Source organism: Eucalyptus grandis, chromosome 10 (assembly GCF_016545825.1).
Source record: "Eucalyptus grandis isolate ANBG69807.140 chromosome 10, ASM1654582v1, whole genome shotgun sequence".
Lineage (NCBI taxonomy): Eukaryota > Viridiplantae > Streptophyta > Magnoliopsida > Myrtales > Myrtaceae > Eucalyptus > Eucalyptus grandis.
The window spans coordinates 26420136-26437342 of record NC_052621.1 but is presented as its reverse complement, the minus strand read 5'-3'; the positions used below and the strand labels follow the sequence as shown (position 1 = coordinate 26437342).

Genomic DNA, 17207 nt, shown 5'->3' with positions numbered 1-17207 from the left:
GCGATAAAAATATAGACTCTTTTGCATGCATCGTCCTATCATTTCCAAAAAGATAGAAGACCGACAATAGAAGTGTTTCCTGCACGTCACTTGTTCGTGATTGTTCGATTGCATGTTAGGATGGACATGGCTTTTTACATAAGTTAATGTTTTCATGGTTCATGAATCACATGCTAAATAACTAGAGATCCAATATATAGGAAATTGCCAGGGAAATTATTAATAAAGTCCAATTTGGTTATGCACATTTCAATTTGGCTAATCAAGTCCTAAACCTTTTGACGATTTGTCAATGTAGTCTATTTGACCAATTTTGACTGAAAATCACTAGCTAAATGTCAGCCATTCTATATGATACAATTGGCATTGATGTAGACATTTTTACAATTTTTTTTTTTTTTTTTTTTTTTAAACTTTGTTGGCTAGCAAGGGCCGGCCTTCTCTAGGGAGGGCGAGTGCCGGTGAGGCCGCCCTGAATTGGGTGAGAGTCCTCGCCCAAGTCAAGGCAGCCTCACCGGGCCTTGCCTAGGCATGGCCGACCCTCGCATGTAGTGAGTGAGGGCGACCCTCACCAAGCTAGTGACCAACCACTGGCAAAAAGGAAAGGAAGGAAAGAAGAAAATTTAGAATTTTTTTAAAAAATTATCTACGTCAAAACTCACTATACCACATAAAATGCCCAACATCTACTTTAGTGATATTCAACCTCGGATTACATTGTTAAAATATAAAAAAATTTATGACTAAATTTGTCAAATTGAAGTATTATTCTATTGGCATATTCATATGTTTGTTACCATAATCACAAGTTATAAAATAATTTTTAAAAAAAAAATCATTTCTTCTAGTAATTAGATTGCATCTTCATTTGAATAATCACAAAATATGTATGAGGGTGCATTCTGGGGCATATTTATATTATATAAGTAGATTCATTCTTTTAGATTATGTTTGGTAGTCCAAATTTTTAATTAGGATATGACTGAATATGATAGGATATGAAATTCAGAGATTTTGTTATATTATATCCACTTTGTTTAGTGATTGCGTAATCAAGTCGGATGTATTCACCTCATATCTTGTACATTGTTTGATATTAACAGTATATTAGTATAAATGAATAAACAAATTTTACAAATGGAGATGGTAAAAACTCTCGTGACACTCTTATCCACTTTATTTTATTTTCCCCTCTTTTATCAATTAATTTTTTTTATTTCTTTCTTCCCCTTCCATTATTCTCTAATAAAATTTTATTAAATAGTAAATTGTGCTAATATACCTAAAATACTAAAGTACCTAAAATATGTAATAATATATAATTATATTTATATATTGAATTTATAATATAAATTCAATATATAAATAAAATAAGATTAAATTAAAATAACTATTTTTTGAATTTATTTTATTAGAATTCAAATATTATTTATATTGAAATTTAATTTAATTTTGTTAATTTAAGAAGTTTGTCATTCGAAAAAATAATAATTTTCTTATTATAGATGTTAAAAATCATATCCATGTTTATCCCACTTCTACTATAGGATAATATTATCTGGTCTATACCATTTATATGCGACTATATCCTGTCTTGAGTGACATCAAATGCAGGATAGGATAATATTCTATCTTGAATTTTATCTTGACTATGAAATATAGCCTTAGTATTGCATTGCATAATGTTAAATTCTATTCCCATGTTTTTTTTTTTTTTTTTGGGGTAAAAGATAAGAGATATATTGACTTTTAACTTAAAGCTATACAAAGTATAGCAAGGGAGCTTAGCGCCAAAAACTTACTTCATGATGACAAACAGGTCAAAATGAGTGGAAGGGTGTCAAGAAAGAGGAAACACAACCAGCAAAAGAACAAGAACAAAATAGCTAAAACAACGGCAAAGAAGCAGCCAAACAAAGGCCACTAAAAAAAAGAGAGAAGGGAAAACCAACCAACTAAGTGGAGGCAACCCTTACAGCATCCAAGTCACGAATAAACTAGAAAGACCACACTGCAGAATAGGGTCACTAGACAGCAGCCTCCAAGGAGAAGATATCTGGATCTAGCCTTAACCGCAAGAATCGGATGTAGCTCCATCTTCGAATATCCAAAACCACACCTGCAAGGGGAACCTCCGAGGAGAATAGAAAGTTGGGTATAACCTCCTACTACGATTGATGTATCCTCGACCTAGCTTGAAATATCTACAACCTGGATAGGCCAAGTAAACAAAGTGGGACAAACAGGCAAGGCCCCCAATTGGATAATGGACCAGGGAGCATTCCTTGAAGAATCCACGACCCAGCTGAAGGAGACACCAAAGACACCAACAAGAAGAGGCTGCCACGATCAATCAAATATTGAAGGATGGAGGCCCCACCTTTGTTGAAGCCTACGATTTCTAGCAAAGATATCCCTGGACTGCCTTGAAGGTTAAGGCCTTGTCCTTAATGGCTTTATGGAGGTGCTTCTATACCCATGTTTAATGGCTCATTTCAAAAAACACTTCATTAAGTATATTTACTTTACATAACATGTTACATTTACATATTCACTTTCCTGTGATACAATTGTCTATTTTAGGAAGCTTGCACAAGTACTTTTAGACTTTCCACCTACAGTACACAGGGTTTTACCTGAAGCCTATGAAAAAGCTTTGTTAATTATTGCTCAATTCGGCTAGAGTTCTTTATTATTCTAGTTATTTATTTATTTGCTAGATATTTATTATTTCTTTATTTGATGTTTATTGCCTCGTTGTTTATTTTATTTTTTGAGAACGATTTATGATCACTTTTAAGCGATAATATGATAAAACGATTTTATAAAGAGAAGGGTACCGAAACAATGTTAGATTTATATAGCATAATTAAATTTGGTTCTTTGGAGTAAGATGGACTGCTAAACCCTATCCGGGTTACTACTCGACGCTTAATAGGTTAGTGGCAACTTTAGTCTAATATTGCTTGAATAATTTATTGGAAAAATTAAGTTGTGATTGGTAAATTTGGGAGGGCTCATGTTAGGCAAAGGTATCACCTTGCGATCGCTTAGCAATCTATCAACATTCCTCAGGGAATCCATGTTGCCTTTAGGAGGGTGGCTATCACTATCACTGCCAACTTAACCAAGATTAGGAGGGCAATTAACGTGTCTGATACAATGGCCACGTAACAAGGGGTAACAAGGGGAGCAGTATGCTGATAATTAAGAATAATATCAAAAAAGTCATAAACCTTTTTACTTTGGTACCACTTCAATTTATTCAACCAATTTAGATTGGAAATAATTGACGTGAATGTTGGCGGTCCTATGTGGCATATGTCGGGCACTAGAGTAAACTTTTTAAATATATCTCTAATAGTTAGATGTTGGACAAAGTAAACCGAGAATGCCAAAACTTGGCATAAGTGAACACTTTAGTGCTAAAAATTCTAAAAGTTACACTTAAATGCCACTTTTTTTTAATAGTGGGACACTTTAGTGTCAAATCTGGTGAAAGTAGCTGAAAACATGGGATTTTTCTAATAATATATGTGATCTATGTGGCTTACCAAAAGCCAACTTAGCAATGAAGGTACAATGTGGGCTCACCAAAAGCCAACTCAGCAATGAAGGTGCAATAAGACATTGTTTTGCCCCTAAATTTATTAATTTAATATTAATTAAAAATAAATTTAAAAAATAAATTATTTAAATTAAAGGAAGAAGAAGGAGGAGGAGGAGGAGAAGAAGGAGGACGCTTTAGTGTCAAATCTGGTGAAAGTAGCTGAGAATTCGACATGGCATTTTCTAATAATATATGTGATATATGTAGCTCGCCAAAAGCCAACTCAGCAATGAAGATGCAATAAGACATTGTTTTGCCCCTAAATTCATTAATTTAATATTAATTAAAAATAAATTTAAAAACTAAATTATTTAAATTAGAGGAAGAAGAAGAAGAAGGAGGAGGAGGAGGAGAAGAAGAAGGAGAAGAAGGAGGAGAAGAAGAAGAGAGAAGGAGAAGGAGGAGAAGGAGGAGGAGGAGGAGGAGGAGGAGGAGAAGCAGAAGGAGGAGAAGGTGAAGGAGGAAAAGAAGGAGAAGAAGAAGAAGAAGAAGAAAGAAGGAGAAGAAGGAGAAGGAAAAGGAGAAGGAGAAGGAGGAGAAGGAGGAGAAGAAGCGAGAAGAAAGAAGAAGGAGAAAGGGGAATAGGTTTGGTGAGGGTTAAGAAGAAGAAGAAGAAGAAGAAGAAGAAGAAGAAGAATAAGAAGAAGAAGAATAAGAAGAAGAAAAAGAAGAAGAATGGGGAATATGTTTGGTGAATAGGTTTGGTGAGGGCCTAGGGGGAATAGGTTTGGTGAGGGCTAAAGCCCTTGTAGCCGCCCACTAGAAGAAGAAGAAGAAGGGGGAATAGGTTTGGTAAGGGCTAAGGCCCTCGAGCCGCCCACCAGAGAAGAAGAAGAAGAAGAATGAAGAAGAATAAGTAGAAGAAGAAGGAGAAGAAGAAGAAGACGAAGAAGAATGAAGAAGAATAAGTAGAAGAAGAAGGAGAAGAAGAAGATGATGATGATGATGATGATGATGAAGGGGGAATGTGTTTGGTGAGGGCTAAGGCCCTCGTAGTCGCCCACCAGAAGAGGAAGAAGAAGAAGAAGAAGGGGGAATAGGTTTGGTGAGGGCTAAGGCCCTCGTAGAAGAAGAAGAAGAAGAAGAAGAAGAAGAAGAAGAAGAAGGGGAATATGTTTGGTGAGGGTTAAGGCCCTCGTAGCTGCCCACCAGAAGAAGAAGAAGAAGAAGGGGGAATAGGTTTGGTGAAGGCTAAGGCCCTCGTAGCTGCCCATCAGGAGAAGAAGAAGAAGAAGAAGAAGAAGAAGAAGGGGAATAGGTTTGGTGAGGCTAAGGCCCTCGTAGCCGCCCACCACAAGAAGAAGAAGAAGAAAGGGGAATAGGTTTGGTGAGGCTAAGGCCCTCGTAGCTGCCCACTAGGGAAGTAGAAGAAGAAGAAGAAGAAGAAGAAGAAGAAGAAGAAGAAGAAGAAATGGGGAATAGGTTTGGTTAGGGCTAAGGTCCTCGTAGCCGCCCACCAGAAGAAGAAGAAGAAGAAGGGGGAATAGGTTTGGTGAGGGCTAAGGCCCTCGTAGCTGCCCACCAGGAAAAGAAGAAGAAGAAGAAGAAGAATAAGAAAAATGGGGAATAGGTTTGGTGAGGGCTAAGGCCCTCGTAGCCGCCCACCATTGCCAAAAAGGCAAGGAACGAAGAAGAAGAAGAAGAAGAAGAAGAAGAAGAAGAAATGGGGAATAGGTTTGGTGAGGGCTAAGGCCCTCGTAGCCGCCCACCGAAGAAGAAGAAGAAGAAGAAGAAGAAGAAGAAGGTGGAATAGGTTTTGTGAGGGCTAAGGCCCTCGTAGCCGCCCGCTAGGACAAGAAGAAGAAGAAGAAGAAGAGGAAGAGGAGGAGGGGGAATAGGTTTGGTGAGGGCTAAGGCCCTCGTGGCCGCCCACCATTGCCAAAAAGGCAATGAACAAAGAAGAAGAAGAAGAAGAAGAAGAAGAAGAAGAAGAAGAAGAAGATGAAGGGGAATAGGTTTGGTGAGGGCTAAGGTCCTCTTAGCCGCCCACCAGGAGAAGAAGAAGAAGAAGAAGGGAGAAGAATAAGAAGAAGAAGAAGGAGAAGAAGAAGAAGATGATGATGATGATGATGAAGGGGGAATAGGTTTGGTGAGGGTTAGGGCCCTCGTAGCCGCCCACCAGAAGAAGAAGAAGAAGAAGAAGAAGAAGGGGGAATAGGTTTGGTGTGGGCTAAGGCCCTCGTAGCCACCCACCAGGAGAAGAAGAAGAAGAAGAAGAAGAAGAAGAAGAAGAAGAAGAAGAAAAACAAGGGGTAATAGGTTTGGTGAGGGCTAAGGCCCTCGTAGCCGTTCACCATTGCCAAAAAGGCAAGGAACGAAGAAGAAGAAGAAGAAGAAGAAGAAGAAGAAGAAGAAGGGGGAATAGGTTTGGTGAGGGCTAAGTCTCTCATAGCCACCCACCAGGAAGAAGAAGAAGAAGAAGAAGAAGAAGAAAAGAAGGGGTAATAGGTTTGGTGAGGGCTAAGGTCCTCGTTCTCATCCACCATTGCCAAAAAAGGCAAGGAACGAAAAAGAAGAAGAAGAAGAAGAAGAAGAAGAAGGGGGAATAGGTTTGGTGAGGGCCAACGCCCTCGTAGCCGCCCACCAAGAGAAGAAGAAGAAGAATAATAATAAGAAGAAGAAGGAGGAGGAGAAGGGGGAATAGGTTTGGTGAGGGCTAAGGCCCTCGTAGCCGCCTCCCATTGCCAAAAAGGCAACGAAGAAGAAGAAGAAGAAGAAGAAGAAGAAGAAGAAGAAATGGAGAATAGGTTTGGTGAGGGCTAAGGCCCTCATAGCTGCCCACCGGGAGAAGAAGAAGAAGTAGAAGAAGAAGAAAAAGAAGAAGAAGAAGAAGAAGAAAAAGGGGGAATAGGTTTGGTGAGGGCTAAGGCCCTCGTAGCTGTCCACCATTGCCAAAAAGGCAAGGAACGAAGAAGAAGAAGAAGAAGAAGAATGGAGAATAGGTTTGGTGAGGGCTAACGCCCTCGTAGCCGCCCACCAAGAGAAGAAGAAGAAGAAGGAGAAGAAGAAGGAGGAGGAGGAGGAGGAGGAGAAGGAAAAATAGGTTTGGTGAGGGCTAAGCCCTCGTAATCGCCCCCATTGCCAAAAAGGCAAGGAACGAAGAAGAAGAAGAAGAAGAAGAAGAAGAAGAAGAAGAAGAAGAAGGGGAATAGGTTTGATGAGGGCTAAGGCCCTCGTAGCCGCCCACTAGCAGAAGAAGAAGAAGAAGAAATGGGGAATAGATTTGGTGAGGGCTAAGGCCATGGTAACCACCAACCGAAGAATAAGAAGAAGGGGGAATAGGTTTTGTGAGGGCTAAGGCCCTCATAGCCGCCCACTAGGAGAAGAGGAAGAAGAAGAAGAAGAAGAAGAAAAATGGGGAATAGGTTTGGTGAGGGCTAAGCTCTCGTAACCGCCCCCCATTGCCAAAAAAGGCAAGGAACGAAGAAGAAGAAGAAGAAGAAGAAGAAGAAGAAGGGGGAATAGGTTTGGTGAGGGCTAAGGCCCTCGTAGCAGTCTACCATTGCCAAAAAAGGCAAGGAACGAAGAAGAAGAAGATGAAGAAGAAGAAGGGAGAATAGGTTTGGTGAGGGCTAAGGCCCTCGTAGCCGCCCACCAGAAGAAGGAGAATAAGGGGGAATAGGTTTGGTAAAGGTTAAGGCCCTCGAAGCCGCCCACCGGGAGAATAAGAAGAAGAAGAGGAAGAAGGAGAAGAAGAAGGAGGAGGAGGAGGGTGAATAGGTTTGGTGAGGGCTAAGGCCCTCGTAGCAGATCCACCATTGCCAAAAAGGGAAGGAACGAAGAAGAAGAAGAAGAAGAAGAAGAAGAAGAAGAAGAAGAAGGGGAATAGGTTTGGTGAGGGCTAAGGCCCTCGTAGCCCCACTAGAAGAAGAAGGAATAGGTTTGGTGAGGGCTAAGGCTCTCGTAGCCACCCACTAAGAGAAGAAGAAGAAGGAGGAGGAGGAGGAGGAGGAGGAGGAGGAGGAGGAGGGTGAATAGGTTTAGTGAGGGCTAAGACCCTCGTAGCCGTCCACCATTGCCAAAAAAGGGAAGGAACGAAGAAGAAGAAGGGGGAATAGGTTTGGTGAGGGCTAAGGCCCTCGTAGCCGTCCACCATTGCCAAAAAAGGAAGGAACGAAGAAGAAGAAGAAAAAGAAGAAGAAGAAGAAGAAGGGGGAATAGATTTGGTGAGGGCTAAGGCCCTCGTAGCCGTCCACCATTGCCAAAAAAGGGAAGGAACGAAGAAGAAGAAGAAGAAGAAGAAGAAGAAGAAGAAGAAGGGGGAATAGGTTTGGTGAGGGCTAAGGCCCTCGTAGCCGCCCACTAGGAGAAGAAGAAGAATAAGAAGAAGAAGAAGAAGAAGAAGAAGAAAGGGGGAATAGGTTTGGTGAGGGCTAAGGCCCTCGTAGCTGCCCACCAGAAAAAGAAGAAGAAGAAGGGGGAATAGGTTTGGTGAGGGCTAAGGCCCTCGTAGCCGCCCACCAGGAGAAGAAGAAGAAGAAGAAGAAGAAGAAGAAGAAGAAGGGGGAATAGGTTTGGTGAGGGCTAAGGCCCTCGTAGCCGTCCACCATTGCCAAAAAAGGCAAGGAACGAAGAAGAAGAAGAAGAAGAAGAAGAAGAAGAAGAAGAAGAAGAAGGGGAATAGGTTTGGTGAGGGCTAAGGCCCTCCCGTCCACCATTGCCAAAAAAGGCAAGGAACGAAGAAGAAGAAGAAGAAGAAGAAGAAGAAGAAGAAGAAGAAGGGGGAATAGGTTTGGTGAGGGCTAAGGCCCTCGTAGCCGCCACCGAAGAAGAAGAAGAAGGGGGAATAGGTTTTGTGAGGGCTAAGGCCCTCGTAGCCGCCCACCATTGCCAAAAAAGGCAGGGAACGAAGAATAAGAAGAAGAAGAAGAAGAAGAAGAAGAAGAAGAAGGGGAATAGGTTTGGTGAGGGCTAAGGCCCTCGTAGCCGCCCACAATTGCCAAAAAGGCAAGGAACGAAGAAGAAGAAGAAGAAGAAGAAGAAGAAGAAGGGGGAATAGGTTTGGTGAGGGCTAAGGCCCTCTTAGCCGCCCACCAGGAGAAGAAGAAGAAGAAGAAGAAGAAGAAAGGGGGAATAGGTTTGGTGAGGGCTAAGGCCTTTGTAACCGAAGAAGAAGAAGAAGAAGAAGAAGAAGAAGGGGGAATAGGTTTGGTGAGGGCCGAGGCCCTCGTAGCCGCCCACCAGGAGAAGAAGAAGAAAGAAGAAGAAGAAGAAGAAGAAGAAGAAGAAGAAGAAGAAGGGGAATAGGTTTGGTGAGGGCTAAGGTCCTCATAGCCATCCACCATTGCTAAAAAAGGCAAGGAACGAAGAAGAAGAAGAAGAAGAAGAAGAAGAAGAAGAAGAAGAAGGGGGAATAGGTTTGGTGAGGGTTAAGGCCCTCGTAGCCGCCCACCAAGAGAAGAAGAAGAAGAAGAAGGAGGAGAATGGGGAATAGGTTTGGTGAGGGCTAAGGCTCTCGTAGCCGCCCACCATTGCCAAAAAAAGCAAGGAACGAAGAAGAAGAAGAAGAAGAAGAAGAAGAAGAAGAAGAAGAAGAAGAGGGAATAGGTTTGGTGAGGGTTAAGGCCCTCGTAGCCGCCACCAAGAGAAGAAGAAGAAGAAGGAGGAGGAGAATGGGGAATAGGTTTGGTGAGGGCTAAGGCTCTCGTAGCCGCCCACCATTGCCAAAAAAGGCAAGGAACGAAGAAGAAGAAGAAGAAGAAGAAGAAGAAGAAGAAGAAGAAGGGGGAATAGGTTTGGTGAGGGCTAAGGCTCTCGTAACCGCCCACTAGGAGAAGAAGAAGAAGGAGGAGGAGGAGGAGAAGGGGTAATAGGTTTGGTGAGGGCTAAGGCCCTTGTAACCGCCCACCATTGCCAAAAAAGGCAAGGAACAAAGAAGAAGAAGAAGAAGAAGGGGGAATAGGTTTGGTGAGGGTTAAGGCCCTCGTAGCCGCCCACCAGAAGAAGAAGAAGAAGAATGGGGAATATGTTTGGTGAGGGCTAAGGCCCTCGTAGCCGCCCACCATTGCCAAAAAAGGCAAGGAACAAGGCAAGGAACAAAGAAGAAGAAGAAGAAGAGGAAGAAGAGTGGGGAATAGGTTTGGTGAGGGCTAAGGCCCTTGTAGCCGCCTACCATTGGCAAAAAAGGCAAGGAACGATGGGGTGAGGGTTGGCTGGGGTCGTTGGCCCCTAGGTAGTGGCCGGCGAAGGCTGGTAAGACTTTTCTAGCTTAGGCCCGAAATTTCGTGCACCTCTACTTTAACTAGAGATAAGACTTGATCAACCCAAAGTTATGTGGTCAGTATTGCCCGTCCAAAAGCTCCTAGATAGCTCAACACTGTGAGCCTATAGGGTCAAGGCATTTGATGCTATTTTTAGATTACTAAAAAGAATTTTCCGGCACGTTTTCAGGCTACGTTATTGAATTTTACTCCCACCATCACACCTCTCACTCATATGACGGCGAAGCTAGTGATAACGTCTACCTTGCTACGGTTATATAAAGCTATATATGTTAATTTCAGTGGTTCTATATTTCCAATGCATCTAGTTTCTCGATTCATACCTTCTCGATCAATCATAATTAATAATGTAGCAAGCAACCTTGGCCAACCACTTGATGCTGTGGTTCTCATGTTCAAATTAAAACATCTCTTTCACCTAGGCAGTACTATAAAAGGAGGCATTTTTTCACGAATATTATTAACATAGCATTACAAAGACGATTTTGACAATACAATTTCTACGAAACATACTCGGTCAATTTCGTGTTAAGAATTAATAATAAATTACACTTTGGATTTTATGATTTAGCGTTTAGGTATATGGAAAACAGATATAACATATATGGGAATCAAACTTCGTTTGTCTTGTGTACAAAAATGTTATATTCTCGGATAATGCTGTTGTAGTATATCATGTTTATTGTTTCCATCATTGCTTCTCAAGTACGTAAATTTTACTCATAGGCAATTGCATAAAAGAGCTCGAAAGGGAATACAAAGTGGGAGTACGATACTCTCCCTTATATGCGGTCAACAAATGATCGACGTACACATTGAAGCGTATTGCGATGTTGCCATTATTGGTTAATAAACTTCTTTATCCCTGCGACGGCAATGCACGACAAACATCTCAGACACAGAAGAAAGTTACACTCATGCTTTAGGAAAGGAGAAGCCATTGACAGTGAATCCTCCATCAACACAAATGGTCTGCCCCGTTATATAGGAGGCTGCCGGCAAGCACAAGAAGGCCACAAGTGACGACACCTCCTTCGGCTCTCCTGTGCGACCGAGCGGCGCCCTTGCTATTGCCTCCTTATGGTACTCCTCACTACAAAGTAGCTGCGACGACGGATGGGTTAACGTTAGATCACGATGGGAAAAATGATCAAGATGAAAATTTAAAGCCTTGGGACATTAAATTACAGGCTCGGTCAATGGAGTCAGAATAAAATAAGGTGCAACAGAGTTGCTTCTTATGTTGTCCTTAGCCCATTCGCACGCCAAATTCTTGGTCAACTGGTTCATTGCTCCTAACAATGAGTTGAGCAAGTAAGAAACATATGGAATTTGTTTAGCTCCATAGTAAAAGTGTTTAAATAGTTGCTCATGATACCATCAATTCACCTTTTGTGGCTGAATAAATTGATCCGAGGCCGAGTGAAACAATACCGCAGACGGATGACAAGAACACGATGCTTCCGGTTCCCGAAGCCTTGAGAAGAGGATGCGCGAGCTGGCTCAAGTGATAAGCCGATTCGAAGTTAGTAGTCATGATGAAGGAGAAATCTTCCGCCGTGTAATCCACGGTCGGCATTCCACCAGTTGTCCCCAGAGTCCCAACGTTGTTTATCTAACACACAAACCAATCCCAAGAAAATGAAAAACGGAACAAAATCTATCGAAATAAAAGCACAAATCGTGACCTTATCAATGTTGTTATTGGATCCACGGGGTCAAAGACGACCGACACTTACTAGGATGTTGAGCTTGCCGTCAAAGAGGGAGGACGCGGCGAGCATCAGTTTCTCTCGCTCGGATCTTGAGGAAACGTCGCAGGCCGAACCCGCCACTTGGAAGCCCTTACGCTTCCACTCTTTCAAGCATTCATTGAGTTCAGCTTCAGTCCTGGAGCAGGTGTAGACGGTAGCCCCAAGCCCCGCTAATTCCTCAACAATAGCACGCCTAAGCACGGGACGACATTATGACCATTTACCAACTTGTAATTGCAAACGAGAACAGATCAAGCCCTTCTTCTTTGCCAATAGAAGAAGTTGACACGTGATACCTTGGAATGTGCGGAAGATTTGATTGCACAGGCAATTGAAGTCTAACAGATGATTAAAGCCTTTAAATGCACTGGATCATGACAATCGGAGAATGCAAATTCTACTAGCTAGCGACATGTCTATGAGCTATTAACATCTAAAGACAACAAAAATTTAAATAATTAAAAAATGCATAAACCAGCCTATCCAGCTATGAATCCTCGAAGTAATTGATTTCTCATCATCTTCAACATATAAAGTTTTGAGTGATCATGAAATTAGTTGTCTAGCATTTTATCTATGAAATCGAATATAATCAGATTCAAAAACACCTGCTATAGTTGAAAGCCCTATCTAACATGCCTGACTTGAATTTTTCTGGCCCGGATAGTCCTAAGTTGGGCAACTATACCCATTTTGCTATAATAGATATTCCAAAATTAAAAACACACACACAAAATGGAAATTGTAAAAACAAATAATTTATTTTAAGCACCCTAATCAGTAGTCATATAAGTTTAAGTACATACTCTAAAACACAAATGCAACCTTACCTTCCTCCCAACTTCATCCATGGGTCATTACGAGATCAATTCACTAATTTTACGTGGACGGTTGAGATTTGCTTCCAGGTTTGTCGTTAGTTAACAGATATAAAATTAGTTTGATTGCCATAGGCACAGGATTGACTGTCTTCAAATGCCTAAATTATGATGTTTTTTTTTTCTTAACCTAAACCATGACAGTTGATCGATCATCTAAATGAACAACATAAAAAAGGAAGTGTTCGGTGAGTCTGAGAGAGAAAGAGAGAGAGAGAGAGACCCAATTCCTTTACTACCGCCGGTGACGAGAGCGGTCATTCCCTGAAGCGACCACCTATTGTCGTTGTCGCCGTTGCGAGTGCGACATGTACTTGCAGTCCTCTTCCCCTCAGAAGCCATTCTCTCTCTCTCTTCCTCTAAAATTGGTTTTTACTCCCAACTCCTCCTTTGTGCTTTTCTCCCTCACTTCCTCGTATTCTTCTAGAACCTTATCCTATGCAGGGAGCGGCTCCCAGTTCCCACGTGGCGTCACCTCGGTCAGGAATCCCCTCTGCCAAACGATAACTCTTGGTCAGGCATTGGACAAAAGGGCTTATATAATACGAGAAAATATTGGGTGGTCCCGGACCACCAACTGAGCGTAGTCTCCGACGAGTCATGAAGCGCCTGGAGGTGTGGGGGCCATTGAAGATTTTGTCGTAGAAGTAGTTCTTCTCCCGCAAAACAATTTTTTTTTTTATTATTTCCCCTATCACTAGACCTGCACATAACAGCCTGCACGCATTTATTTCTCTCTCGGTCGCTCATATCCTGTCTCCTTCCATCCCTGAAGAAGAAAATGGACGGCCTCCTCTCTGCAACAAAGACGTTCTCTCTCCGGCCATTCATGAAGCGCCACGTGGAGGCGTGGGTCCGCTGGCCATCTTCTGCACAAACGTACGCATAGGATTGGAATGGAAAGAAAAAACCTTCGCCCCTTTCCATCAAAAACCACAAGGCTTTTAATGGGACGAGGGAGAAAATATTAGGTACGTCTGGTGTTCCAGCGTGGCAAACAAGAAGGCAGTGGGAGCACGACACGTGTCTTTGTGGGACCCACATTCTGAAGAGAAAAAGAGGCGCCAATTTTAAAAAAAATTCAGTCCCATCAAGCCCTTTCAACTTAATCTGCATTGAGATCATAAATAAGATAATCTAGCTCAGTTAAAAAAGGCAACAAATGAACATAAACAACTAGCATTTTGGAAGTAGGAAAAAGATGAAGAGACACCTACATCAAAGAAGACGATGTTGCGGTTAGCATATCGATCATGCAAGTCAATCCCATCAAAACGTTGTGGGAACTGCACATAGCACGTCTTCTTTCCATAAGCGGGATCCATCATGAAACACATTGCTTCTTTCAATGCTTTACTATTATTAAAGTAATGATCACAGTCAACATTCAAAAGATACGGTCCGTTGGTTAGGACAGCTGAGACTCGGATCTACACAAAATAAAACAGTAAGTTATAAATTCAGAAATGCCAAAAAGTAATAAGCAGATCTAACCAATTTCTCCAGCGGATAAGAACAACATTCAGACAAGCAGCAATGCGGCAAAATCAAACCGTAATATTTGTTTCTCAATATGAAGAGAAATAGTATTAAGTTAAAGTAGGGTCGGGAACAATGAATCTCTTTATGATAAACAAATCCTCACTATAGGCTAGAGACACCACTATCAACATTACAATCCACGGGGAAAAAATAAAAGGTAACTGATCCTTGAAAAAAATAATTCCAACTGTACATTCGAACTGAAAGCACAAAAAGAATAAGCTTCAATAATGTAGCGTGAACTTGGAATGCGATTTCTCGAACCTAGAGATCCATTAATCAGGATCCTAATGCATATAGATATAAATTTCAATGCAAGCAAGCGATGAAGAACCTAAATGAAGAATCTAAACTGAAAAACCAAATCACACCAACATACATTCATTTGTTTACAATTAAAGATGTCAGCCTGTCACTAAAAGAGACACATGACAAGAAAAGCTACACAAGATGTATAGAGATGACAAACCAAAGCAATCATGGCTCCAGCTTTCTCGTGATGTTGGAAACCAGGTCGCTTTTCACGAGAAACATAAACAAGTCGAGGTAGCTCATTTCCATCAGTATCAAGTCCCCCACTGTAGCCCAGGAAAACCTATTATTTTCGACAACAAAAAAGAAAACACTAACTAGATGCATAAGAGGGAGAGGGTTGATTTAAATGCTTCTGGAATACTGGTTAATATCGTATACCTGTATCATTCCAGGGTGATCCCTGGGGTTATTTCCAGGCCAGGCAGTGCCATCCTGCATTGTCCACCCTTCTTCTGGCATCTTTTGTGCCTTTGCAACCAAAGCATTGATTCGTACCTTGAACTCCTCATATTCTCTCTATCAACCACATAATCAAACAATTTTACTAAATAAATTTTTCCTTTCCCAAGAAACTGAGTTGCAAAGGTAAAATAGGTGATGTATGGACCCCTCCCCAATGACCTTCATTTCAATTTTACAAAGACTTACAACAGAATTCAACATAAAGCAACCAATCGAATAATTCAGCAGCACCGATCAATCAATGTACCTCCTGAGCTTCTTAGAAGCAGGATCATAGACTTCACCGCCACCCTTAGCCCCATCAACCTTCGCAGCGTCGACCCCGCCATCATCCGACGATCCAGGCTCCTCTTTGTCGCCGGACCCATTGGCTATCTCTGCGGACCCATCTCCGGGGGAGTCAACGAGCACGTCAGCGAGGAACCTATCGCAGAACTCCTGGCTTGAATTAGCCCTAATCCCGCCACTGACAACTCCGCCGTCCTCGTCGTCCTTCATCAAGATGTTCTCGATCTCGTCGAACCACGAGAGCCCCGAGTCTAGAGACGACGACGACGCGTTCGTCGAGGAGCAAGCGCCGATGATGTCGCCGGCCTCAGGGAGGTTGCCGAAGAAGCCGTCGAGGTCGATGTGAGACATCATGCCGTCCTCCATATGCAACTCCAGATCCGCCATCAGAACACTAGGAAAAAAAACAACAAAACAAAAAAAAAAGGGAAAAAGAAATGAAGGCGACGATGGGAGATCTCTACAAAAACATCTGATTTGCTCGCGGTGGTTCACCGGTCGGAAAGAGTGAGGGCAGAGAGAGAGGGAGGTCGCGGTCCTCTCGCCAGTCCGTGCGGTGGTTCATCGATTGCTCGCGGTCCTCTCGCCGGTCTCGTGCGGTGGTTCGTCGGTCGGAAAGAAGGAGGGCATAGAGAGAGGGAAGTCGCGGTCCTCTCGCCGGTCCCGTGCGGTAGTTTGTCGGTTGCAAGCGGTCGTTCGCCGGTCGGAAAGAAAGAGGGCAGAGAGAGAGGGAGGTCGCACGCCGGTCGGTTGCTCGCGGTCGTCTCGCCGGTATCCTCCTGGTTCGTCGATTGCGCGGTGGTTCGTCGGTCGAAAAAAGCGAGGGTAGAGAGAGAGGGACTTCGTCGGGGAGAGAGAGCGAGTGTAGAGAGAGAGGCGCAAAAAGAGAACCCGCGACAGAAAATGCTCTCTCCAGAGCTACAGTACAGGAAAATTTTCAAAATGGGCTCCTGAAATTGTGGGTCCCACACGTGTGGCGCTCCGACCGTCTTCTTGTTTGCCAGCCTGGAACATAAGACGTACCTAATATTTTTTCAGGCTTCTTTCCTTTCTCTCTCCTCTCCCTAGCCTTCTTCCCTCTCTTCCCTAGCCTGCACGCTACCCACGCTACCCCTCTGTAATGCATTTACTCTTTCGTTCTTAGAGGAAGGAAAGAGGAGCAAACCCTTTCCCTTTCCTCTCTAGAGAACTGAGAAAATATTGAGTGGTCCAAGAGTGCCATGTCAGCGTGGTCCTCGGCCACTCACGAGGTGCCATGTGGAGGGGTGGGCCCACTTGGTGTCTCCTTTGGTCTTCTTCCCCTCTCTCTCCTCTCTCCGTCTTTTGCTCCTCGACTCAGCGCAGCTCTTCTTTCTCTCTCCTCTCTCTTCTCACTCTCTCCCAAATAACTCTCGGCTAGTGGCTCGGCTCGGCTGGCAGGAGAAAGGGTGGATCAATGGATAATAAATGCGCAACACTTCCACCTAAAATTTCTCTCCTCATTTGAATTTTCTGGGTTTTGTCTCCCTATCTTCGTGGAAGAGCAAACAGAGAACGAGCTGCACTTCCTCTGTTTCCTTCTGAGCGCATCTCACCCCCTCCGCCTCCCCCAAAAAGTCTCGCCAGTCATCTACCTTTGGCACGTTGCCTCCTCCAAGAGCCCCACCAGTCGTAGCTAGTTCCCGACCCCCTTCGCCTCCGACTGTTTCCAACGCGAAGATCGAGCTCGCATTGGTCTCTCGGCAACTTCTGGGCCTCCGTCCGATTGCCTCCCTCCGACGAACTCGTCATCAACTCCGACTTCGAGCCGCCGCCGCGGATGACGTCCTCCGTCTCTGGCATCTGCTCGTCCTCCCCCTCCCTCAGGCTGAAGACGCCACTGGCCTCCGCCGCGAAGCCGTCGGCCTCTAGCAGGAGGGAGGTGGCCTCGGTCTCATTCCCGACCGGCGCCAGGCTCCCCGCCGTCGACAGGTGCTTTCCCTGTCGCTAGCTCGATCAGTCGCGAGGGAGATCTCGGTGGATCTGGGCAGGGACAACGGCGCGGCGAAGAAGGAGAGGCGGGCTAGAGGGCTAGAGAAGGATTCCTGCTCACTGTGGACGAGGTACGTGGACTGGCTACACCAGCACTGGAGCTAGGGCTTTTCCTTGGACGTGAGCC

At 43.6% G+C, this 17207-nt stretch overlaps 2 protein-coding genes across 2 annotated transcripts; both read right to left on the bottom strand.

The window, feature by feature from the left end:
* Positions 1–10670: 10670 nt before the first annotated feature.
* On the bottom strand, positions 10671–12990 carry LOC104429041 (tropinone reductase homolog At2g30670). Its single transcript, XM_010041948.3, has 5 exons — positions 12687–12990; positions 11571–11778; positions 11221–11446; positions 11020–11126; positions 10671–10935 (listed from the first exon to the last, which is right to left on the bottom strand). Exons 1-5 carry the CDS (start codon positions 12803–12805, stop codon positions 10747–10749), a joined length of 849 nt encoding a protein of 282 aa, XP_010040250.2. The 5' UTR covers positions 12806–12990; the 3' UTR covers positions 10671–10746.
* An 87-nt stretch (positions 12991–13077) lies between these two features.
* On the bottom strand, positions 13078–15939 carry LOC108956690. Its single transcript, XM_039303307.1, has 5 exons — positions 15566–15939; positions 15030–15464; positions 14699–14836; positions 14475–14600; positions 13078–13893 (listed from the first exon to the last, which is right to left on the bottom strand). The coding sequence occupies exons 2-3, from the start codon at positions 15455–15457 to the stop codon at positions 14704–14706; spliced, it is 561 nt and encodes a 186-aa protein (XP_039159241.1). The 5' UTR covers positions 15458–15464; positions 15566–15939; the 3' UTR covers positions 13078–13893; positions 14475–14600; positions 14699–14703.
* Positions 15940–17207: the final 1268 nt, after the last annotated feature.